This window comes from Triticum aestivum, chromosome 7D (genome assembly GCF_018294505.1).
Source record: "Triticum aestivum cultivar Chinese Spring chromosome 7D, IWGSC CS RefSeq v2.1, whole genome shotgun sequence".
Taxonomy (NCBI): domain Eukaryota; kingdom Viridiplantae; phylum Streptophyta; class Magnoliopsida; order Poales; family Poaceae; genus Triticum; species Triticum aestivum.
The window spans coordinates 5,689,664-5,715,612 of NC_057814.1; the positions used below are offsets into that span (position 1 = coordinate 5,689,664).

The 25,949-nt window shown below is 42.9% G+C and overlaps 2 protein-coding genes across 9 annotated transcripts; one reads left to right on the plus strand and one right to left on the minus strand.

Moving 5' to 3' along the window:
* Window positions 1–259: 259 nt before the first annotated feature.
* LOC123165902 (uncharacterized) lies at window positions 260–7,486 on the plus strand. Of its 7 annotated transcripts, XM_044583645.1 has the most exons (15): window positions 260–480; window positions 582–660; window positions 737–1,134; window positions 1,355–1,613; window positions 1,716–1,944; window positions 2,017–2,167; window positions 2,270–2,560; window positions 2,649–2,913; window positions 3,292–3,523; window positions 3,603–3,753; window positions 3,872–4,057; window positions 4,162–4,323; window positions 4,450–4,512; window positions 6,236–6,551; window positions 7,323–7,486. In XM_044583645.1, exons 1-14 carry the CDS (start codon window positions 472–474, stop codon window positions 6,527–6,529), a joined length of 2,769 nt encoding a protein of 922 aa, XP_044439580.1. In that variant the 5' UTR covers window positions 260–471; the 3' UTR covers window positions 6,530–6,551; window positions 7,323–7,486. The 7 variants fall into 7 exon arrangements, with proteins under 7 accessions (XP_044439580.1, XP_044439579.1, XP_044439581.1 ...); XM_044583644.1 differs by lacking the exon at window positions 7,323–7,486 and having other exon boundaries at window positions 6,236–6,789; XM_044583646.1 differs by lacking the exon at window positions 7,323–7,486 and having other exon boundaries at window positions 4,168–4,323; window positions 6,236–6,789.
* A 7,046-nt stretch (window positions 7,487–14,532) lies between these two features.
* LOC123167288 (UDP-glycosyltransferase 86A1) lies at window positions 14,533–21,855 on the minus strand. Of its 2 annotated transcripts, XM_044585124.1 has the most exons (2): window positions 20,435–21,855; window positions 14,533–14,736 (listed from the first exon to the last, which is right to left on the minus strand). In XM_044585124.1, exons 1-2 carry the CDS (start codon window positions 21,740–21,742, stop codon window positions 14,533–14,535), a joined length of 1,512 nt encoding a protein of 503 aa, XP_044441059.1. In that variant the 5' UTR covers window positions 21,743–21,855. The 2 variants fall into 2 exon arrangements, with proteins under 2 accessions (XP_044441059.1, XP_044441058.1); XM_044585123.1 differs by lacking the exon at window positions 14,533–14,736 and having other exon boundaries at window positions 20,001–21,846.
* Window positions 21,856–25,949: the final 4,094 nt, after the last annotated feature.

The window sequence follows — 25,949 nt, forward strand, 5'->3', positions numbered from 1 at the left end:
CTTGCCGGCGACCAGGCCAACACTTTGGGGAGCGCAGCCGGCCGTCGGACATGGGCACGGCGGGGACGGACGAGCTCCTCTTAAATTAGGTTTCACGTTGCATGTAATAATATGGATTTGAGATTTCTAATTTGAGGTATCCGGATATAGATTGCATTATTTGAAGGGTGCCCGGTAAGTGCTGGCGGATGCGCCGCGGGCGTTTGGGGGACATGATTTGCCAATTCCTTGTTGTAGATGCTCTAAGTCCGTTAATAAGAGCTAATCACGTTGGTGGTCGCGCGGTTGGTGGGAGTGCTGTAGGTGGTCCTCCATGCTGCGGATGGCAAGATATTTGCGTCTCCAATAATTGACTACTTGTGGTACTCTGTCCACTTGATCGAGCACCATTTGGATCTTTGGCCGAATTCTATTTTCCCTTCCACCTTCCCCTCTCTTTGCCCCGTGGGCTTAGCTTGATTGCTGGCCGCCATGATGAAGGTGAGTTTAGCTGCGAAATCTTGCTGATCCGCAGCTGTTGCTGGTTGCTCCATGGGTTAATCTGTTGCTCATCTCGTTTGTTCTTTCTATGGGGATTGCAGCGGAAGATGGTGATGAGGGTGGCGCTGAAGGACAGCAGCCAGCAGCGGAAGGCGCTCAAAGCAGTCTCCAGTCTCCATGGTACTACCGCTACTACTTCCCTGATCTAGGTTTTCTCTCCTCTCCAGTCTTGTTCCTGAATTCGTTTGACGTGAAGGTATCGACGCGATTGCTGCGGACTTGCTGGACGGGAGGATCACGGTCACCGGTGTCGTCGACCCCGTCGATGTTGTGGGCAAGCTGCGAAGGTTGTTTGGGAACGCCGAGATCGTCTCCGTCGGGCCCGCCTTCGAGGCCAAGAAGGACGGCGACAAGAAGGAGCCTCCTCGTCCTCCTCCTCCTCCTCCTCGTCCTCCTCCCAAAATAGTGGAATGTCCCTATCCCTATACCTACCCCTACCCCTTCCCCTGCCCCTATCCTCCTCCTCCTCCTCCTCCTCCTCCTCCTCCTCCTCCTCCTCGGTACGAGTTTACAGTCGGGTTCTTGAACAGCATCACAGACAATTTCTCCGAGGAGCGCATCATTGGCCGCGGTTGGCATGGACTAGTCTACAAGGTACTAAGTATGATTTATTCCGGGAGTGCATAATCGCTCCAAATTTCATTAGTATGGAGCTGATAACACAAGATCCAATTTCTGCAATACCATCTTTGTGATTAAAGTTCTCAGCAGAGCCACCCATATGCTCTGTCCCACACATAGAAAAGCTTATAAAGGCCGCAACAGCTCCGGAACAGTTAGCAATGGTGACTTAATACATAGTATGTTTTAACAGGGAGTGCAGGACAATGGGGTATGCATTGCCGTGAAGAAGCTTCACCTCATGTCGGGGCTTGACGACGAGGAATTCAAAAACGAGTTTAATAATCTTATGAGGGTCCGACATCAAAATACCATACCGTTGGTTGGTTACTGTCATCATACAACACAGGTGCTTGTTGAGCACAATGGAAAGCATGTTTCTGCTCGAGTAGAAGAAAGATATTTTTGCTCCGAATACATGGAGGGAGGAAACCTTGACAAGCATCTTTCTAGTATGATTATGCTCTACTTACTTACACTATTATTTTTGCATGGAAGAACAATGATCCCTAAACTTTACTTTTTGGTAATAAATGTTTTTTTTACTTCTATAGATGAACCATGTGCACTTGCTTGGCACACATGTTACAAAATAATTAGAGGGGTATGTGAGGGTTTACATTACCTTCACAAAGGAGTTGAGTATCCTATTTACCATCTGGAATTAAAACCTACAAAGATTTTGCTGGATAACTACATGATGCCCAAAATTGGAGGTTTTGGCTTCTCTAGACTCTTTGATACAACGGAAACCTTCAATACATCAGAAGTTGCGCAAACAAGGTACGTTAATAAACATGACAAGTAATCGGATTCTTGTATGAAGCTAAAATAAAATCTTTTTGTACTATTCAGTGTATACATGCCACCAGAATACATCAGCAAACGGCAAATCACACCAAAATTTGATGTATTCAGTCTGGGCATTATAATCTTGCAAATAATGGCAGGAAAGGAGAGCTACACCAAATATGCAGACATTCCACCCAAAGAATTTATTGAACATGTATGAAAATACTCTATTTTATGAAATGTAACATTTTTTACAAATATTAGGTTGTGCATTACATCTAGGCATGCATGCTAAGGAATTGTTTCAATTCTGCAGGTATATGGATTATGGGTAAATAGGATGCAGGGCACAATACCGAAGCATACTTCATGTGAAGTTAGAACATGCATCGAAATAGCTCTAAAATGCGTGGAGTCCAGTCAAGTGAAGAGGCCTACTATAAATCAGATCATACAAAGACTGAACAAGATTGATATTGTTGAGTGCTCATCTATAGGTGAACTATATAGGACAAGGGAGTTTGCATTTGAGTTCTTAGAACATATTACAAATGACTTTTCTGACCAGAACAAAGTTGGCAGTGGTGGATATGGAGATATTTATAAGGTATGGTATTACTTCATCTTCTGAATTTCATATGAAACTACTGTTAACTACAAGAATGATGTGCCATAAATACAGAAAATTTCAACAGGGGGTGCTAGACAATGGAGAAGAGATTGCTGTTAAGAAACTTCATCATCATCAAATGTTGTACATTACTGACAAGCAATTTAAGAATGAGGTTATTAATCTAATGAGGGCCCAACACGAAAATATCGTACGATTAGTTGGCTACTGCCATCATACATCACAAATATTTGTTGAGTACGAAGGAAAACATGTATCTGCTAGTGTGGTAGAAAGAGCAATTTGTTTCGAATACATGCAAGGTGGAAGCCTTGACGATCAACTTTCAGGTATGATTCTGCTCTACTTGCACTAAATTATACTCCCTCCGTAAACAAATGTAAGACGTTTTAGGTCACTAAACAGAGGGAATATTTGAATTTCCTACAACATAATCAACTACATAAGGGGGGAAACATGGTCTATTTACTCACCCTTGGATCCGTACACATGATTCATGCTTCGGCTAGGTGTTGAGTAGCAACCAACAAGAAAGGAGACAGTTCCCGCAAAAAAAAACAAGAAAGGAGATAGATGTTAGGGTTGGGGGAGATAATGGAACTTTTCTTTTTGCAGCATCTAGGAGGGATATCGGGCGGTACGGTGGACTATGGTGTAGAGAAAATATACTTTATAAATACTAACATACTTTTTATTTACTTATACAGCTGAATCCTGCAAACTTGATTGGGACAAATGTTACAGAATAATAAAAGGAATATGTGAGGGTTTACATTACCTTCATAATTCTGTTAATCCCATTTACCATCTGGACTTAAAACCAGCAAATATTTTGTTGGATAAGGATATAGTGGCAAAAATTTGTGATTTTGGCTTGTCAAGACTCTTTGATTCAGCGCAAACCTATATCACAGCATCCCGAGATCTTAAAGGAACATTGTAAGTTAATAACCCAGAATAATTAATTGACATCTTTTCTCAAACTTTCAGAAAAATAATTGTATTTGATGAAATGCAGTGGATACATGCCGCCAGAATACATCAACGGACAAATAATCAGTCCGAAGTTTGATGTATTTAGTCTCGGGGTCATAATCATACAAATAATGGCAGGAAAGGAGGGCTACTTCAATTGTCAAGACACCCATCCGAAAGATTTTATTGAGCATGTAAGGACAAGGATCCAGTATTACAGAAAACATTTTTCACACGTATTTTATTGTGCCTTAACCCCATCCCCCGGGTTGTTCCTGCATGCTTTTTTGGCATTATGTTTCAATTATGTAGGTGCATGAAAAGTGGCGAGTGAGGCTGCAGGCAACAATGTCGTCCCATGTATCTGAAGAAGTGAGGACATGCATCGAAATAGCATTAAAATGTGTGGAGTATGACCGAAATCAAAGGCCTAAGATAGCCCAGATTGTTAATGAATTAAGTAACATTGGTATTGCTAAGAGTTCACCAGTAGGTCAGGTATATATCCTTTTCTCCTATGGATCAATCTGTTTTTCACCATAACTAGCCTTTTTTGGCATTATGCTTCAATTAACCAGGTATGTGAAAACTGATGAATGAAGGTGCAGGCAACAATATCGCCCCATGTATCCGAAGAAGTGAGGACATGCATCGAAATAGTGTTAAAATGTGTGGAGGATGACAGCACGCGAAGGCCTACAATAGCCCAGATTATTAATGAACTAAGTAAGATTGGTATTGCTAAAGGTTCACCCATCAGCCAGGTACATATTCTCTGCTCCCGCGGATCAGCTCTTTTTTGCCATGACTGGCCTAATGTCTTTCGTCGTCCTACTTTAATTCATATGTTCCCTGCCCTAACCTGAAATTCTAAACACGTTCTCTCCCAGATTTCCCAAGCTACTTTTTCCGGCCCGCAACAGATGCCACAACCGGAACAAGGAGGAAGCCATGTAAATTACTTGCACTGAATTAGAAACATTTTTATTGGCAAATCTCTATCTCTACCTAATAATAAAGCATGCATTGCTTTTTGTCATCCGTCATCAAATTACCCTCGAAGTTGATAAGAATTACCCACCAATGCCACCCGTAAGTTGCAAAAACGATTCGTTTTTTCTTTAATTCATTGCCCGTCGCTTCTAGTTCATGTAAGGCAAAGACCTCCCACATCACAAGTGTACATTAGTCCGACTGGCCAAAGTTCGACTCCCTCTACTCCCACATTTTCCATCTTCTACTCTCTGAATTCCAGCTGGCGTAAGATAGTGCTGCCTCGCCCAATGGTCCTTTACCAGATGGACCGCCTGTTTGGGCCGACCCATGTGCAGGCGGCCTGTTTTTTAATTTTATTTTCCTTTTCCATTTTTTTCTACTTTAAATAATTTGGGACTTCAAAACATTTCTGAAATTTTAAAAAACTGAGAACTTTGAAATAAAATGTTCAAAAAAACATCAAATATTAGTGAATTCAAAAAATGCTCGGAATTTTTTAAAAATGTTAGCATATTTAAAAAACCGCAATTTTGAAAAACAAAATACAAAATCAAAATAAATCTAAGATTTTGAAAAATTCTGTGTGTTAAAGTTTTTCTAATAAAATTGAACAAAATGTTTGCTGATTCAAAAATTTGCATGAATTTTCAAAAATGTCCTAAAGAATTATAAACAGTTCATGAATTACAAAAGAGTTTCTTGATTTCATAAAATGTTTGCTGATTCAAAAAATGTTCATGCATTTCATAAAAAGTTGGTGAATCTTAAAAAAATCCACCAATTTAGAAAAGAAAGTTCGTCTATTCTAAAATTGTTCGCCGATTCAAAAGGAAATGTTCCCAAATTTGTAAAAATGTTCACCAATGATCGAAGGTACGTATTTAAACAGGAATGTTTCTGAGTCTTTGTGACTATATACCCGCGTGAATTTTCAAGAATTAACTGCCGGGATAGATTGGAATATTATAGTATGATTTTTTAACAAAACAATTCTTCAAATTTAGAATAATTCTTTGAATTACCAAGTTTTTTGACAACCATAATAAATTTTTCTCAAAAAATGTGAACATTGCTTCAATCTGTAAATAAATTTTAAAAATGGTACATTTTCTTGCATTTGTGAATAAATTTCAAAATCATGCGATGAGATGTGAACAAAATGTTGTCATAGTTATTGAAGATTATGACTTGTTTTTACTCCCGTTGCAACGCACAGGCCCTTTTGCTAATATAGCGTAATTTCTGAATGATAATAGAGACCGCATATGGGAGTTGCACCCACTAAGAATTTATCCCGCGGTTGCTTTCCTACCATAAAAGCCAGCTGCAGATCATATCATCAATGCTAGTAGGGACCGGCTAAATGCACACCGATTATTTTTCACATACTAAATAACAAACACTAGGAATTGAACCTTCATTCTGAGGGACCGATGGAGAAAAGACCAATTCACCTTGTCATAGACTTTTTTTTCGACCAAGACCAATTCACCTTGTCATAAACTTTTGAGTGTCTGTTTTAGAAATAACACCGTTCAAATTTTTTAGAATGGAACTCGTGGACTGCCTCATTTAGTAATCACATACCTAAGAAACATAAGGGGTGTGTGTGTGTGTGTGTGTGTGTGTGTGTGTGTGTGTGCATCCCTACCTGATTTAACAGTTCCATTCTGGATGCAGCGGGCAAACAAGCTGAGTGGAAGCGGATATCATGCCGTCGCCAAGCGTGCAGAAGCTGAACGTGCGGAAGTGGAACGGAAAACTGAAGCTGAAGAAGAACATAAAACTGAAGCTGAAGAGGAACGTGAACTGAAGATGAAGGGCGCTGCCGAAATTGAAGCTGAACCCTGCAACACAAGTTCAGAAGTGGTGACACCGCCGGAAGCAGGAGAACAAGAGGGCGGGTCCCGCGAGTCAGCCAGACTTCATGCCCCCTCTAAGCGATATGCTGGCAATGACTGGGTCCGGTATTAGACAGTGGCCCACAACTGTGTAAGTGTAGGCATATTTGGTATGTAAACTATATATCGTTTCGTTTCCCTCTTCTATAGAGAGGCATCCGAGTGGATCATTTGAATCGAAAGCTAGTAGTGCTGAGTATTTGTGGTGTTCGTCTCATCAGGCTTGTAGGATAGTAACAGACTGGTTTGAGGACATTGTCATTGTACACACACTCCAAACACTGGTTGTTCCTCTTAGTTGCGGTGATCGCCATATTTTTCGCACGGCCTCAATATTGCCCAGGTGTCGGCGCATCGTAGCCGAAAAGGATTGCTTGCATTAACACACAGAATCCGTTGGCTCTCATTAATTAATGTATTACAAGGAGAACATGCATGCACATCAGCGCTTGAAGTACATACTCAATGCCTTCATCTAGGCACCCCCAAAAGGGGACAGCAGAGATAATATTTTTCTGCACAAGCGGTGTTGGTGATTCTCATGTTAGTTTGAGCGGTCAAAGCAAGGACATGGCCAACTTCAGAACCGGTAGAGGGCTAGGGCAATCCATATGTTTTCAGAAGCTCATGTGCCATACATAGTATGCTGGTTGGCATTAACTTTGAGTGTAGAGAAGTATTTTTCTGCAAAGTTATAGGAGAAAACAAAGTACCAACTGTGCAAAAAATGTGGATTGACTATTGCAGTTGCAGGAAGGACCGTCAAACCAAGGCTTAAATGACCGACAAAGAAAAATAAAATCCTAAGCTAGCAATCTATTACAGGGGAACATTGTTGTTCTTTGGGGAACATTGTTAACTGTTAAGCCCTGTGGATTAGGGGAAGAGATTCATGGGAATTTGGCACACTTTGGGGATTTTTTGTGATGGAGGAATGATTCCCGCTGTCTGCTTATTTCTTTCCTGTAATGCTTATCTTCTGTAATGGGCTGCTGATCTGATTTTATAGAGCAGGGCCAATGTTTGTGGTGTTCATCGAAAAATATGTTTGTGCAACATGTGGAAGAGCCTCATTGCACATACTCCCTCCGTTCCAAAATAGATGACTCAACTTTGTACTGACTTTCGTGCGCCAAGTATCGTCTGCACAGTACTTCCGTACAAAGAATTAAAGAAAAATCATTACACTTTAATAACGGCATATATTCTAGACGCTAATTAACACAGCGTTTGAAAACTAATGATGAAAAGATGATCAAACTATGCATCTACAACATGTGGATCAAGGGCCGATCGGATTGGATCAAGCTATCCACAAGCCTCTCTCCCTCGGGATTGCCGCGGTACCAGTGGATGAGGAGAAGAGCAAACTTGCCGAAAGAGCGGGCAAAGCAGAAGGAGACGGCGCCGGTCAGAAGCACGACCAAGAGCTTGGCCGCGGTCGACAATGGCCGAAGGGATTTCTCGTACACGAACATCCATGCCAGGATGACGCCGAGCCCGACGGTGAGGCAACCCACCAAGCATATGAACGCACGCCTACTGCACTCGACGGGCTCCGCCTCCACCGCCGTTGCGCCGCCGTCTAGATTCAGCTGAACGTCGGCCATGTCCCGGTCTCTGTCCGACCGGCCCGTGTGATTTCGACTGTCGGTGCTAACGCATGTGGTATATGTTGACTGTTTGTACACGTTACTCCTTGTCCTAGCCTTTAGGATCTGACAGTTGGACGACGGCTGCGTGGCTTATTCTTAGGGACTCTTGTGATGGCTGATCAATTTAAGCCAATAAGGCAATACCTAAGTCAATTTCGTCGGTGTTGGAATCAAACATGGCGTACGTGCCTGTGTCCGTGTTGGTTTCGTAGCCATCCCCGACAAGAAGTATTTGGCTTGGTACCGTACCACGAGTTGAAGGAATGAATGACTTTTCGCGTAAATTTATCTCCACAGCTGTAGATCCCACGAAAGTACATACTCGATCATACTTTTTACACCATTGCCCCAAGAATCTACAGTGTGGGGTAATTGCTAATGTTTTAATTTTTTTCACAATGTACCGTGTTGTAGTTCGTTTTCTTTAAAGTTGTGAAGTCAGCTGACCCACAGCCAACACATAGAATCGCCACTGCACGCATCCATGGCCGACGTCGTCGAGGATCATAACATGGTGGTGGCGCCGGAGCCTGCCCAGTGGTGCATGCGCGTGTTCATCTACATGTTGTTCGCCGCACTCATCACTGTCTCCAAATTCTTGATGGACCACATTTTTTCGTTTGTGTGTTATTTCTTAGATTCAGAGCCCCAATGTTGCTGCATGTCACGACGTTCCATGAATGCGCGTTTGACGACAACGACCTTATTGTGGTATTGTAGAAGTGGTTAAGGTCTTGCTTGACGACAATGACCTCATTGTGGTTTGCGTGTTATTTCTTACCCACTTCGGTGCAACCGCCCTCACTAAACGTATAAAAGGTAATATCGATCTTTGGCAAATCATGCCCACTTTCAAATGTATAGCGGGTCGCCCCCAGGATCATATATGCCGTATGTGCCGATTAGCTATTTTTGTAAACCTTCAAAAAAATTAAGTGCGTCAAAGTGGGGTTCGAACTCCCGGCCCCCTGGTGTACTTCCATATCATCAAACCAACTGGGAAAGCAAGGTGTTCAAACTCCTGACCTCCTGGTGTACTTCCACACCATCTAACCAACTAGGAAAGCAACTTTGTTGTGCCTACTTAATTTCTATTTTCTTCTTATTGTGCATCTTATCTGTTTGGTTTTCTTCTGCTTTATATTTTTTTTTTCATTTTGACTTTTCCTTTCCATTTGCCTGAATCCGCGAACACAAATTACAATATTTTTTTTTTCTAAATATGTGAACATTTTTCAAATTTATGAACATTTTCTTTAATTTGTGAACTTTCAAAAAATTCATGATTTTTTCAAATTCCTGGAATTTTGTTCAAATCGATGACCTTTATTAACTTTGGCAAAATTTTACAAATTCCAGAACTTTTTCATATCGGTGAAAATTTCCAATATCGTTAACCTTTTGTCAAATCAACAAACTTGAAATGGCCCAATTCGTGAACTTTATGTTTTCTACTTTCTTAAATTTGCAAGAAATAAATAAAATTTATACAAAAATTTCAAATAAATGTTTTTGTCTTTAAAATTTGATCAAAATGTGAGCATTTTTTGGATCTCTGAACAATTTTTGAAAGCGGGAACACTTTTTGGAACTCTGAACAAAATTTGACAACATGACCATTTTTATGAATTTATGAACATTTTCAATGAATTTTTAACATCTAATAATAAATATGAACAAAACTTGATATGTGAACCAAATTTGGAAATTCTGAATTTTTTTTGAATTTTAAGAACATTGATTAATAAATACATTTTTTGAGATTCTGAACATATTTTTAAATGAAATATTAAAATATTATTTATAAAATCTGTAAATATTGAAATTATAAACTTATGAAAAATAGAAACAATAAACAGAACAAAGAAGGAAATAGTCAACGAAGACAAAAGAAAAGGAAAATAAAAATGCGGCTCAACAATATCCTAGAAGGTTCAAAAACCAAAAATATCGGCTGCAAAGTTGAGGTTCCCAAATGTAGAATGCTATTTTTCCATACCATTTTTAATGAATTAATTTTTTAATCTATGAAAAATAGAAATCCGTGAACATTTTTTTAAAATGATCAACTTTTCTCAAATCAGCGAGAACTTGGGCCGGCCCAGTTGTGCCCGATGGGAGCCACATTGTCGCCTAGTGAGGCCGAGGCCTAAGCATTTTTTATCTTTTCTATTTTTTCATTTTTCTTCTCTTTTTTTGTTAATTCATTTTTCTCCTTTATGAACTTTCTTATTCTTTTTGAAACCTGTTCAGAAATATGAAATATTGTATGGAATACCAAAATAATAGTTCTAAGTAACTGTTTTAAATGATAATTTAAAATTATTTTTTCTTTCAAATATTATTCAATATATTTTTATAAAAACATTTATTGATTTCAATTTTATCCCTTTATCATTGTCACCAGGAGTCCTGGTATCAGAAATTATTTACCCAGAGTGTCATCATTGTTGGATACCAGTTATTTTCTACAACAACTCATGTTTTTGCAATAGACTTTCCATGTTGACATGAATGTTTGAAATACAATTTACATTTCAGATTTAGTAAATAACAAATATAGCCAAAGACGACATGTTTGGAGCTATATAATATGATATGCTGAAACCAAAGGAGATGCACAAATATGCGGGTGGGGCCACTAAGGCATAGAATCTCATCCACATGATTTTCCCTTGAAGCATGAATTTTGTTTTAGAGTTTGTACTATATTCGGTTGGAGGCAAGGATTTTTTTATTACGGAAATGAAGGAATAAGAAAAGAAGCTAATAAGAAAATCGTAACTTATGTGTGTATGGATACCTTTTTTTTAATAAATACAGAAAACCAAAAAAAAATTGGTTCTTGATTCTATGAGGCTCTCTTATCATATATTTCTAAAGTAAATTGCTAAACCACTCTAGAGATAGGTCGGAATAGGTATCAGGTGAACAAACAATAAGAAAAAAACATTTTCAGCGTTGTAAAGTGATTGTATACCATGATGAGAAGCGATGAAATAATTTTGTTTCTAATCCAGAGAGAAAATATGTGTATACATTTCATTTAATATTATTTTATCTGATTTAGATAATTTAATTATGTTAAGATCTGAATATTAAACCTATGTGGTCATTAGACAAGATGGGAAAAAATCTGCCATCATTTTTAGTGTTCGTGATTTGCTTAGACCCAGCAAATGAAATATAATCTCAAACAATGAATCACATATTTTGTAGTATAGGTCAAGTTGAAAGACTAGCTTGCCAAACGAGGCTCCACTAGTATATGCCGGTGCGAATGCATGGGTTGCAACAAGTATTTGCTAATTGGAAGCACCAGACGAGGCTCCACATTAATCCTAGAGAAACAATATTAATAACCATAGGATTGTTTAATATACATCTACTCCCTCCGTTCCTAAATACAAGTCTTTTTAAAGATACCACTATGGAATACATACGGAGTAAATGAGTGAATCTACACTCTAAAATATGTTTATATACATCCGTATGTAATTTGTAGTTGAATCTCTGAAAATGCTTATATTTGGGAACGGAGGGAGTAGGATTTAAAAGAAATCTAGATGTTTCACATAGCAGTCCTATGAGGATACGGTACAAAAGCATGTCCATGTGGTAGGGGGGGGGGGGTCGTTTTCGTTCCCAGGAGCATTTGCTCCCGAATGAACAGTACCGCTAAAAAGTGATAGAACGTTTAAAAAAAATCATGTGACATGGAGCACTAGTGTTTCGTCGGTGAAGAAAACAAATTTGGGGGATATTTTGGGGTAACATTTGGTGTCCAATTTTTTTTATTTTTTTACAGGCCAAAATGTTGGAATTTCGATGTGACTATGAATACATAAAATAATCTTGGAATTTTTTTAAAATTTCAAAAATCATTTTTCGCGCGCAAGAGCACATGCTCCCGGAAGCCAAATTGGATTTCTTGTCCATGTAGTTTCCAAAACAGAGACATTACTGCTTGCAACCAAAGAATAAGAAAGGAACCCATACCCAACACGTTTCCATGTATGGATCAGATTGGCCTGATGTATACTTAACAAGGAGATTACTAGCGATCCATAGGGAATATGCATGCATATGTGTATAGGATTCGGTCATAGTACAGGATGCATGCGCACAAGTGATACATGCACAAAAAATAGAGTTGATTTGGACTGCCCCGCAAAAAAAGATTTAATATGAACAATAAAGAAGCCAAGAGTTTTGGGATACACCATCAAGAAAAGAGTTAATTCTAACTCTCTTTAGGATATAATACAGTGCATGGTGTTGACAATTATTTCCTGTTGTCTCCCTCGATAGCCAACTTGTTCTCGCTTTGATGTGGTGAGGTTCCTTCAATGTTTGTGAATGTAGCCAAAAAGGAAAAAGTATAAACATTGAAGTTATGTATATTTCTTTCACCTACTTCAATGCTTCTATTTCTATGGGTATTAGCTTCACAATTTATCCCACAAAAAATCTTCACGGTATTTTTCCCCACTTTATGAGGTACCAACTATAAGATTCATGATTTAAGGCAGAACACAATTCAAGAAAAGCGTTGCAAAATAAGGTCAAATACATTTTTGAAGTACGGATTTTCCAAACTAAATATTTTCTGACTTTAATTATGACCAATATAATTCAAAATATATTTTCTAACTTCAATACTGAACTATAAAAACCCTTTTGTATTGACCGGATTTTGCTTAGTTCCGCTGTTGAAGATGCTTCAGTGGCGTGCTTCCTGAGTAGAGGGTTCATGTTCACTGTATACACGTGTGCACCCGACAGTTTGTGACGATGATGTGTGCTATCCATCGATGCATGCATGCATGATTGTCCCTGTCGGCATGACTCGACAAATGAAATCGAGGATGTGGGCCGGCACTGTTGCTGCCATCTATGCAATGCAAGGACTTGGTGGCTGGTCACCGATCATGCACATGCATGAGCACCCCACAAGCAAAATATATAATACTCCCTTTGTTTCTAAATATAGGTCATTTTAAAGATTTCTATACGGTATAGAAATCTCTAGAAAGATTTATATTTAGAAACGAAGGGAGTAATAATAATAACAATAATAATACAAAGCGAGGACTTGGCATCCTATGGGTGTGCTCCTAATTCCAAAACTAGGAACTACAGTGACCATGAACCCTCTACTTCCGATGCTAAGTGTTCAACAGGTGCTTTTTTTTCTTTGAGAAACACTCGGATCTATTATAAATATTCATCCGAAGTAAAAAGTATCCGAAACATAGTAAAAATTACATCACGGTCTCTGAACCAATGAACGATCAATAGCGTTGCCAGAACGCGCCAGGTGACAACACATTCAATTAAAGACGCCGGAAAAGCAACAAAACATTCTCATTTTCGCCACTGCTAATGCCGCCTCTCTCCTCTCTTGCATTAGCTCTTCAGTTTGCAACAGAGGCTCATAGCAAAGGAAATCAAAAAATTCACCAACAATCTCATGCATGCTTGCCCATGCAGCAGCTTCCAAGAATCCAATCATGGGTCCTAGTAATGCTAGCATTTTGTTTTTCCATTTGATGGTGGGATTTTGTCCACGTCTTTTTGTTCTTCCCCCATAGCAAGGTTTACCCCACTTGCTTTTATTTCATTTGGTTTTGGTCGGGTTGTGTCTTGTGTGTGCCCACATATTCTCCCGTGCTGTCTTTAAACCTTCCGTGAAAAATGCATATGGTAGAATTCCACCAACCACTTGAACAATGAAGTACATGGCTCTAAAAACTTGTACTTGCAATGACAGCGATAATTTACTTGGAATCTTATTTTCCTGCCACCATATAGGTACGTATAGTGAAACTTTAGCTGAAAATTTGGATGTACAACTAAACATACAATGCTTAGCATGTGCAATGGATAGCAATAAGGAAGAATTTAAGTCCACCATCTAGAACATGCATTACTAACTCCCTAGCTAGGATCAGTGACGGAGCTTGGGCCACATATTAGCTCAACTTACGTCTGCCGCAATGGCGGGTCAGCTCGTCGGCAAACTTGTCGAAGCTCCTACGCTTCTAGCCAACCGTCATCAAAATGGAACCGGTGCGTAAAGTTTTTGTAAAACAGTACGTACAATACCGTTGCTCACTTGTTTTGGTGTTGTTGTGCCCACATCCTTTCCCTTTTGTTTTCATTTGCTCGTTAAGTCGCTTGTGCCATTATTAAAACTTTCACGGAAAATGCATATGGTACACTCCAACAACCATGAACAATGGAACTTGTACTCAACAACGACGGTGACAATTTACTTGAAATGTCGTTTGTAGACTTGTAGTAGGTATGGTGGAGAAAAAGACCAGCATCCGGAACATGCAAGATCATTACTACTTACTCCCTAGGATAGGATACAATGCATTGAATGGTTGAGATGCAGGCCACGGATCGGATCGGTTTAGCTCATCAATGTACGTCCGCCGCCGCCGCAACGGTGGGTGAGCTCGTCGACGAAGTCGTCGAAACTCCTCTGCGACGATCCGCCGGGCGCCGCGGCGGCCTTGAGCTTGGCCGTCACCTTCTTGAGCGCCTGGCGGAGCTGCTGGCCCTCCTCGCCGGATATGACGCCCTGGATCCTGGCGCTCACCTCGTCGGGGAACACCTTGCCGCGGTCCCCGATTGGCACGCCGACGCGCCACTCGCGCACGACGAGCCGGCGGTTGGTGAACTGGTCGGTGAGCAGCGGGAAGCAGAGCATGGGCACGCCGGCCCACACGCTCTCGAGGACGGAGTTCCAGCCGCAGTGCGTGAGGATGTACCATGTGTTCGGGGTGTACGACGAAGTGGCGGCCGGATGGCGTGTCGGCGTGGTGAGATCAACGAGCGTTGAGCCCAATCAACAACTTCGAAGAATCCAATGATCGGTCCTAGTAATGCTAGCATTTTTGTTTTCCAATTGACGGTGGGGGTTGTCCACTTCTTTTTGTTCTTCACCCATAGCATGGGCAAGGTTCACCCCACTTGCTTTTATTTCATTTTGTTTTGGTCTGGTTGTGCGTGCCCACATATTTTCAGTTGCTCGCCACTACCACTGTTGAAACTTTCCTGGAAAATGCATATGGTACAATCAAACAGCCACATGAACAATGAAACAAGGCTCTATGAATTTGTACTTGCAATGACGATGATAATTTACTTGGATTTTTTGTTTTTCTGGTATAGTGGAACTTCAGCTCAAAAATTTGGATGTACAACCCGTAACTAGAGTATGATTGAAATACAAGCTCAGCTCAACTTATGTCCGTCGCAACGACAGATCTGCTCGTCGACAAATTCGTCGAAGCTCCTCTTCTTTTAGCCAGCCTTCATCAAAATGGAACCGGTGCGTAAAGTTTTTCCAAAACGAGTACATACAATAGCATTGCTCACTTGTTTTGGTGTGACTGTGCCACATCTTTTCCCTTTTGTTCTGATTTGCTTGTTAAGTGGCTAGTGCCATTATCAAAACTTTCATGGAAAATGCATATGGTACACTCCAACAACCATGAACAATGAAACTTGTACCCAACAACAACGATGACAATTTACTTGGAATGTCGTTTATAGTACTAGGTATAGTGGAGGACGTCTATGAAAAAAAAAGACCAACATCCAGCTGAACACGCCGAGGGGTGTAATGAGGCGACGGTGTTCAGGGTGTCCGACGGAGTGGCGGTAGCATGGCGTATCGTGTGGTGATCTCAACGAGCGTCGGGGCGGACGCAGTGGACTGAGCTGAGTGGTGGGATGAAGCGGCAGGATTCAGGGTGTTCGACGGAGTGGCGACGGGATGGCGCATCGGCGTGGCAAGCTCAGCGATTGTCGGGGCGGCCGTGGCGCACGACACTGAGGGGGTGGATGGGGCGGCAGGGATCGAGGTGCTGGCGAAGTGGCGGTGGCTGCCGAATCGGCCAGTGTGGAGGTAGGGTGGGCGGCAATAGGCTTCGCTGCATAGGCATATGGCAATCTTTTGTGATGACCAAAATATTGTGAACTTCAATATAAATCTGGCGTCAGATCTTTTGGGCTAGAAATTTGACGCCCTCAAATACGTCGTATTTTGATTGAACCTATTCAATTAATCGATGCATCATGGCAATTTTTTTGTTGACTTTTTACGCTACACATGACAATTTTCAGTGCAGAAACATGGCAAATCCTATAACACAAAGCATGGCAATTTTATCTATTTACGCATGGCAAATCTGATCGTCATATTTTCTAGCGCTAAAATTCTGACGTTAGATATTTAAATTTGTGAAAATTATTGGTCATACGATATATTTGTTGTTGGAGCCATTTAGAAGGGCAGTGGTACCCAGCCCACAATGGATCCACTTTGGTTTCTTTCCATCACGTTTTTGTCGACAACAAGGAGTCTACGATAACTTCATCAATTTTAAGACATGTCAGTTCATTCTCTCGGACGTGTTTATAGGGATAGAGCATAATTATGTTTATAGGAATGAATGTATGTATATGCTTGTAATGGTCCGGATGAATGTATTGTGTTTAAAAAAAATTCCGAGAGCATCTCTAGCAGACCCCGTATAATGCCCCGTCCCGCAAAATAACAACCAAAATACGGGTCCGTGTGAAAAATGTTGCCCGACCAGACCCCGCAAACACGTCAGACCCGTAAATTTTTTTAAGGGGCGCGGAAAGTATCCCCGTCAAACCCGTAAAAATAAGGATTTTGGAGGCGACCCGAAGGGGCCTTGTATACGCGAAAGCCCGTTAGCGGGAATCCAACTGCCATTGAAAATTTCATGGCTTGCTCCCGTCCGGCCGTCCCCGATCGCCGGCGCCTGCCCCGGCCGCCGCGCGCGGCCCCGACTGCTGCGCCCGCCAGTCGTCCGCCCCGTCTGCCACGCCTGCCGGTCGTCCGCCGAGCCCGCCGGCCGTCCGCCGCGATGGCCTGCAGCTCTCTCGGCAGACGAGCTAGCTAGCTAGCTAGCTGAATCGATTCGAACGGATCAGCTAGCTAGCTAGCAGCTCAATCGATGTGCGTCTAGCTAGCTCGCTAGCGAACGGAGGAGTTCGGCCGCCGCCCGCGCGCCGCGGCCGTCTGCTGCTGGCCCCGGCCCGGTCGTGCTCGGTGGCGAGCACGAGGAGAAGGTCGCGGAGGCAGAACGCGCACACGCCGAGGGGACGGAGGTCAAGATGGGAAGGACGTGAGGAAGAAGATGGTATATTTAGAGAATATTCCTTTTTACGGGTTGATTATACGGGTTCTGTTCGGCCGTAGCTAAAATCGACCCTTATAATGCGTTTTTGTCAGCCCGTAAAACACTTATACGGGTCGTGATTTTAAGGAGAGATGCGTTTCTGCCTTTGTTTGAAGATGCTCCAGTAGCGTGCTTCGACATGACCGGACGGGGAGCGGCCGTGCTGGAACCTGATTTGGCAGGCATCTGTCCCGCCTAAAATGCGTTCATTTGCATGGAGGGTCGCGGTGGACGCCCTTCCAACGAATAGTTGCAAAGCAAGGCGGCATATAAATGTGCCGATCCAGTGCCCATTGTGTGGTGCAGAAGAAGAGGATTCATTTCGTACCCTAATCATATGTCCGCACGCAAGGAGTTTGTGGGAAGAGATGAAGAAAGAATGGCAGCTGCCAGAGAAGGACAAGTTGAATCATACTGGTTCAGAGTAGTTGTTCGGCATCTTAGCTGAGCAGCCGGCCACGACGAGGGCGATGGTAATTATGCTACTGTGGAGAATCTGAAGCCTACGCAATGATATGGTCCATGGAAAAGAGATCCCACCACCGAGCATATCTCGTTCGTATCTATGTAGTTATTTGTCATCATATGATCAGGCACAAAAACATACAGTCCAGTTGCGGAGTTACCTATCAGGCAGTCTCCGGCGCGGGCGACCAAGAAGTCGTGGCCCAAGCCGCCCGCTGGATGGACGGCCGGCGTTGTCGGTGGACGGATCATACGTGCATGATACTGGCGAGGCAGGTACTGGTATGGCCCTCCGTAACTCTGATGGCTCAGTTATCTTCTCAGCTTATCGGCATTTGTTTCACTGTAAAGATGCTTTGGAAGCGGAGGTTAGTGCCATACTTGAAGGGTTATCTCTGAGTTCGCAACGAACTGATCTACCAATAGTAATCCAGTCTGATAACTCGGTGGTCCTAGCTGCATTAACAGATGATTCCCTTGATAGATCTGCCTACGGTCATTTGATGACAGAAATCAAGAAGCTTCTGCAACTTCGTGGGTTTGTTCCGCTGAAAATAGATCATCATCATCAAAATAGTGTTGCTCATAGTCTAGCTGTTGTAGGAAGAACTGGAGATAGCATCGCTTCTTGGTTGCATCGTGTTCAGAGTGTGTCTTAGAGCTTGTATTAGCTGACTGTAACACTATTTCTGAGAAATAAATACCCACTTTTTCAAAAAAAAAAAGTAGCGTGCTATGCCTCAGATACCACCAAAGAAGATAGATGTTGCATACACACGTGTGTTGCGTGCTCATTCATATACAGAAGTGCACCCGACAGTTTGCGAAGATGACGTGTGCCTTCCATCGATGCATGCATGCATGTGTGATTGTCCTTGTCGGCATGACTCGACAAATGAAATCAAGGATGTGGGGCCGGCACTGTTGCTGCCACTTATGCAATGCAAGGACTTGGTCTGGACACCAATCGTGCACATGCATGAGCACCCCACAAGCAATTATAACAATAATAATAAATACCCTAAAAGCAATAATAGTAATAATAATACAAAGTCAGGACTTGGCATCCTATGCAACCAGAGTGTGCTCCTAAACAAGGAACTAGAGTGAAGATAAACCCTCCACTCTGGATGCAAAGTGTTCACATATGATTTTTTTCTTCGAAAAATATTCGGGTCTATCTATTATAAAGATTCACCGGAAATACAAAGCATTCTAAATATAATAAAATTTATGTATAGATCTGTGAACCACCGAACAACCACTGTCACCGCCAGGACGAGCCAGGTGACAACACATTCAGTTTAAAGACGCCAAAAAGGCAACAAAACATTCTCGTTTTAGCCACTCCTAATGCTACCTCTCTTCTCCCTTGCAAGCTGGAGCATTAGCTCTTGAGTTTGCAACAGGGGTTCAATGCAAAGGAAACCGCAATTTTCGCAGACAACCTCATGCATGCTTGCCCCTAAGAATCCCATCATTGGTCCTAGTAATGCTAGCATTTTTGTTTTCCATTTGATGGTGGGGTTTTGTCGACTTCTTTTTGTTCTTCGCCCATAGCAAGGTTCACCCCACTTGCTTTTATCTCATTTTGTTTTGGTCTGGTTGTGCGTGCCCACATATTTTCATTTGCTCGCCAGTACCATTATTAAAACTTTCCTGGAAAATGCATATGGTACAATCCACAAACCACATGAACAATGAAACAAGGCTCTATAAACTTGTAGTTGCAATGACGACGATAATATACTTGGTTTTTTTTTTCTGCCACCATATAGGTCGGTATGGTGGAACTTTAGTTCAAAATTCTGGATGTACAACTAAACATACAATGCTTAGTATGAGCAATGGATAGCAACAAGGAAGAAATTTACACCAATATCTAGAACATGCATTACTAACTCCCTAGGATACAATGATTGAAATGCATGCTCAGCTCAACTTAGGTCCGCTGCAACGGCAGGTCTGCTCATCGACAAATTCGTCGAAGCTCCTCTTCTTTTAGCCTACCATCATCAAAATTGAACCGGAGCGTAAAGTTTTTTGTAAAACGAGTATGTACAATAGCATTGCTCATTTGTTTTGGTGTGATTGTGCCCACATCTTTTCCCTTTTGTTTTCATTTGCTCGTTAAGTCGCTAGTGCCATTATTAGAACTTTCATGGAAAATGCATATGGTACACTCCACCAACCATGAACATTGAAACACGGCTCTAGAAACGTTTACTTGCAGCGACAACGACGATGACAATTTACTTGGAATGTCGTTTATGGTAGTAGGTATATAGTGGAAACCTATGGAAGAAAAGACCAACATCCGGAGCATGCAAGATCATTACTACTTTTACTCCATAGGAGGCTAGGATAGGATACAATGCATTGAATGGTTGAGATGCTGGCCGCGGATGGGATCGGATCGGTCTAGGTCATCAATGTACGTCCACCGCCGCCGCCGCAACGGTGGGTGAGCTCGTCGACGAAGTCGTCGAAGCTCCTCTGCGACGACCCGCCGGGCGCCGCGGCGGCCTTGAGCTTGGCCGTCACCTTCCTGAGCGCCTGGCGGAGTTCTTTGCCCTCTTGGCCGGATATGACGCCCTGGATCCTGGCGCTCACCTCGTCGGGGAACACCTTGCCGCGGTCCCCGATGGGCACGCCGACGCGCCACTCGCGCACGACGAGCCGGCGGTTGGTGAACTGGTCGGTGAGCAGCGGGAAGCAGAGCATGGGCACGCCGGCCCACACGCTCTCGAGGACGGAATTCCAGCCGCAGTGCGTGAGGAAGCCGGCCAGCGCGGCGTGGGCGAGCACCTCCACCTGGCAGCACCAGGGCACGACGAGGCCACGGCCTGCGGAGGCGGCCGCGAAGCCCTCGGGCAGCGGGTTCGGGTCGTCGGAGCTGACGATGTCCGGCCGCATCGCCCAGAGGAACCTGGCGCCGCTGGCGAGGACCCCGGCCGCGGTGTCGTGCAGCTCCTGCCGGGTGACGTGCGCGTAGCTGCCGAAGGAGATGTAGAGCACGGAGCCCGGCGGCTGCGCGTCCAGCCACTGGGAGCAGTCGGACTCGGCCCACATGGAGGTGGCGACGCCGCCGCCGCCGGCGCCGCCGCGGGGGAAGCCGATGGGGCCGACGGCGTAGAAGGGCTTCTCGGCGCGCAGCGCGGCGACGGTGGACGGCTCCAGCTCCTCGACGGTGTTGCAGAGCACGTAGTCGGCGCGCCGGGCCTCGTCGAAGGCCTTGAAGATGATGCGGTGCACGACGGTGGTGGCGTCCGTGTCCTGCAGGTAGGACATGAGCTCGTGCGGCTCGATCGCCGGCACGCCGGGGACGTACGTGATGGTGTCCTTCCGCGGCGGGCCCTTGGAGGAGTTGAAGTGGCCGTGCTCGGCGAGCAGGTCCATGTGGTAGTAGAGGTTGAAGATGAGGGCCGGCTCGGTCCAGAAGGACACGTAGGGCACGCCGAACTTCTTGGCCAGAGTCGCCGGCCAGACGAAGAAGGTGTCGGCGACGAGGCAGGTGGAGGCCGGGTCGACGACGAGGCGGCGGAGCAAGTCCTCGACGTGCGCGGCGAGCACGTGCAGCTCGCCCTCCTTGAACTGGTCGTGGTTGAGCGAGCGGTCGAAGCCGAGCGGGAAGCCGTCGCTGACCAGCTCGTACCGCACGTCGAGCGGCTCCTTGTGGTCCGACGAGGCGCGCGCGCCGGCGAAGATGTCGTAGCGGTGGCGGTCGACGCCGAGGGCTCGCGCGGTCTGCTCGTGCACGGACTCGGTGTTGACGAAGGTGACGGCGAAGCCGCGCGCGGCGAGGCGCAGCGCGAGGTGCGCCGCCGGGATGACGTGGCCCTGGTACGGGTACGCGATCACCACGGCGTGCGGCTTCGCCGTCCTCCGGCCGCCGCCGTTGCCGGTGCCGTTGGATGCCACCATCTCGTGCCCCATGCGTGCGTCCAGATTTTGGACTCGTGGTGCGCGTGATGGGCGGTAGGTAGGGAGGAGAGGACGATGGCGGCACGTAAATATACAGACAAGAGACGCTCGTCTCGTCTCGTCTCCATGGCCGCGCTCCGACAGCAAGTGATGAGACAAAATGCTGGGCGGGCTCACACACCATGTGACATGTGACCACTTTGTTGGCCTTATCCCATGAAACAAGATCTGCTCTAGCCCCTCAATCTCATTCAAGTTCATCAAAAGTTTTCAATTTTGGAGGTTCAACAGTGTTGAAGCCTAAATTTATGAAATTTCAAATTTTCCCTAAAGCTGTTTTTTGAAAGTTCCATTTTCATAATCTATGGCATTTTACGGAGTTGAGGTGTGCTGCATTGTTTTAGACAGAGCCGAAAGATAATCGGAGAAGAAGACAAGACTAGTTGTTCAGACGTGTTTCAAATTTTGGGAAAGTTAATTGCCAAATTACGGATTTTTGGTTACAGACCTGAGCGATCTGGGAGCCATTCGATCACGATCGCCCAACTACGATATGTAGGAGTAATCGCATGGACAATTGGCGCTTTAACTGGATTGTGATTTTCCTGGGATTGGCGCTTTTAATTGTATCGATATTTTTGTGGGATTAGCGCTTTTAATGGCGATCAAGGTGTGATTTATTTCCATCGCACGGAAAAGGTTTCATATGCAATGTGGGCCTAGTCGGTCGCAATATTTTTTTGAACATAAAACTACTTTATTTCTTGTATGATAGACATATCGTTTACAATTTGGGGGAGGATAAACTCTAGGATAGCAGAATCCCAAAATCAGATAAGCTAGACCTAAAAGAATGTTTATCTAAAAAGTCGGCAACCTGATTGGCTTCTCTGCAACAATAACAATAGCTTACATTTGCAAAATCTGTAGCAAGGACGATACATTCTGCTAGTACCGCCACATTCAGCCACAAATAGTTATTTGAATGCGTAATTGCTTCCACCTCCAGCATAATATCATATTCAATGATCACCTTATTGCATCCATTGTTTCCTACCAAGAACAGAGACCGTTCCGGATTACACTCATTTCAGCAGATTTTGCATTACTAACGTGTGGCAAGACCTAGTCGATCGCGACTTGCGTGGCAAACATGGGCAAGTGGACATTGACCCAATTTTTCCCTCACAGAGTAATTTCCATACGCGATGGCGGGTCCAAAGTACGCATTTAGTTTTGTAGACCAAAAACTCATGTCAAAGCCAGAAGTTGAACTAAAGACTACAACCTTAAGACCTTCATCAATTTACCAACTACTCCCTACTTTGTTCTTGTCAAGTTCAAAGAAAGTAGCAGTTTTTGATCCTTTTGTCTCTTCTTATTAGTGCATCAGTACAAATTACAGCCTGGAGGCGGTTCAAGTTCTTTGCACATCCATGAAGGAAATGTGCTAGTTGTGTGCATGAGCCATGAAAAGCATGCACATGCATTACCAAAACCATGCTTTCGACCCGTAAATAGCATGGTAATTTCACGCACGTAGATCTGACAGCTTCTTTACTAACACCGTGGTAACTTTTGACTCGGGGAATTTTTTGATTGAAACATAACTAGATAACTTCTGTGTAAATAATATGGTACTTTACACATCACAGACATGATAACTAACATACAAACACCGTGATAAGCTTGACCTGGGGAACTTTTTTGTTGAAACATACCCTCGGTAACTTCTGTGTAAATAATATGGCAATTTACACACTACAAACCTGATAAATTACGTACAAACACCACATTAAGTTCGAACGGGGGGGGGGGGGGTTGAAACATACCTAGCTTATGTGTAAATAATTTGGTAATTTACTCACTGCAGACATGATAAACTACGTACAACACCATGTAACTTTGACTTGGGAAAAAATTTGTTGAAACATACCCCGATAACTTATGTGTAAAAATCATGGTAACTTACATACCATAGGGCCTGGTAACTTTTGACAAAAAAATTATTAAAATATATCAACATGGGATCTAGTTTCGAACATCTCGTCATGGTGCATTTGATGGTGAAAAGGGATTTTTCAATCATGCCGGTTGGTTTAAGCTATAAAATATTTTAAATATTTGAAATGGGGATAATCTAGGATGCCATCAGATTTTTTTTCCTCTAGTGCATATGGGGAGAAGGGTGATGCAACCTTTTCTATGCTCCTCGTAACTTCAGTGTAAACACCATGGTAACTTACATACTACATGCATGGTAAGTTACCTAGCCCAGTCATGATATTCTGACCGAAAAAAGTTGATGCAACAGATCAACACGGGATCTAGTTTTCAAGATCTCTTAGCGACAGATTTAATGGTGTAAATGGATTTTGAACCGGACCAACGGTTTGAGCTACACAACATTTAATTTTTTTAAATATGGGATGGAATCTAGGCTGACATCAATAGTTTTGTCTTGTTTTGCATGCATGCATATATCTAGTGAGAGAGGTGAGAATAATGCACGTATGTAAGAGAGGAGGACACGTTTGGTAATATCCTGAAAAAACATAATGGTCATCATATGTTGCACTCATTTAAATTTTAAAGGTCCAACATTGTGGAAGTATAAATTTATGAAAGTTCAAATTTCCTAAAGTTTAATTTTCTAAAACCTCTATCATTTTTCATAGTTTCTTTTGAGAGAAAACCACAAGAATCATATTTGAAAGTTTGAGGCGCATTGCAGCTCCTACACTAGCTAGCATTTTTCTAGAGAGTGGAAAAAGTTTGGGAGAAGAAGACAAGACTATTCAATGCGCACACGCCCATTTTTTGCTTCTAAATCGGGTCCTGATGAGTGGACCCAGTGTCAAATCTACAATCAAAGGGGGATGCAACGCATGTTTAGTGCCATTTCTCGACGGTCACTTGAGGGTTAGAGTTTTTTTCTCAATAGGTTAAAAAACGGTGATTATCCATGATTTTTAACTATAGTTGTGGTGGTTCCACAATAAATATTATAATTTCTTGTATAGAGACCGAGAAGGATACCAAGGAGTAACCTTTTGGGTTCTATATATATACACATGCTATCATTAGTTCAATACTCTATTTTTATAGATGGTTAGGTTCCTTATGGTGGAACCAACCCACTAGTTTCAAGTCCTATATTTGGCACTAGTGATTGTATTTTTTGGATTTATTTCAGGTTATCCAGCATTGTTCGTTCAATGGAAGGAGATTTTCCCGTCGACTACGAGGACGCCTGTGGTAACTTTCAAAATCTCAATATGTTGCCGGCTCAGTATCTCAGAGGTGCTCATAGGGGTAGGTTATGTGTGTGTGCGCTCATATTGATGAATGTATGTGCATGTATGTGAGCATCTGCGATTGCATTGTGTTCAAAAAAAAATACTCCTCTATTTTAATCTACTGTGCCATAACTTTTTCGTTCTTCTTTTTTATCCTCTCTGCATTTCTGTTTTTCTCCTTGCTTTTCAATTGTGCCCCGCTTAATCGGGTCAATTTCCAATTAATCATGAAGGAAATATGCCCTAGAGGCAATAATAAAATTGTTATTTATATTTTCTTATATCATGATAAATGTTTATTTTCATGCTAGAATTGTATTAACCGAAAACTTAGTACATGTGTGAATACATAGACAAGCAGAGTGTCTCTAATATGCCTCTACTTGACTAGCTCGTTAATCAAAGATGGTTAAGTTTCCTAGCCATAGACATGTGTTGTCATTTGATGAACGGGATCACATCATTAGAGAATGATGTGATGGACAAGGCCCATCCGTTAGCTTAGCACTATGATCGTCTAGTGTATTAATATTGCTTTCTTCATGACTTATACATGTTCCTATGACTATGAGATTATGCACCTCCCGAATACCGGAGGAACACTTAGTGTGCTATCAAACGTCACAATGTAACTGGGTGATTATAAAGATGCTCTACAGGTGTCTTCGATGGTGTTTGTTGAGTTGGCATAATCGAGATTAGGATTTGTTACTCCGTGTTTCAGAGAGGTATCTTTGGGCCCTCTCGGTAATGCACATCACTATAAGCCTCGCAAGCAATGTGAGTAATGAGTTAGTTGCGGGATGATGCATTACGGAACGAGTAAAAAGACTTGCCGGTAACGAGATTGAACTAGGTATGATGATACCAACGATCGAATCTCAAGCAAATAACATACCGAGACAAAGGGAACAACATAT

What these genes read in the sequence shown, in the direction of transcription:
- LOC123165902 (XM_044583645.1), top strand. An exon ending in GATATGGAGATATTTATAAG is followed by an intron (nt 2,561 to 2,648) that starts GTATGGTATTAC and finishes AAATTTCAACAG; the next exon opens with GGGGTGCTAGACAATGGAGA. An exon ending in AAGGTTCACCCATCAGCCAG is followed by an intron (nt 4,324 to 4,449) that starts GTACATATTCTC and finishes GTTCTCTCCCAG; the next exon opens with ATTTCCCAAGCTACTTTTTC.
- LOC123167288 (XM_044585123.1), bottom strand. Translation starts at nt 21,742, where the DNA reads ATGGGGCACGAGATGGTGGCATCCAACGGCACCGGCAACGGCGGCGGC.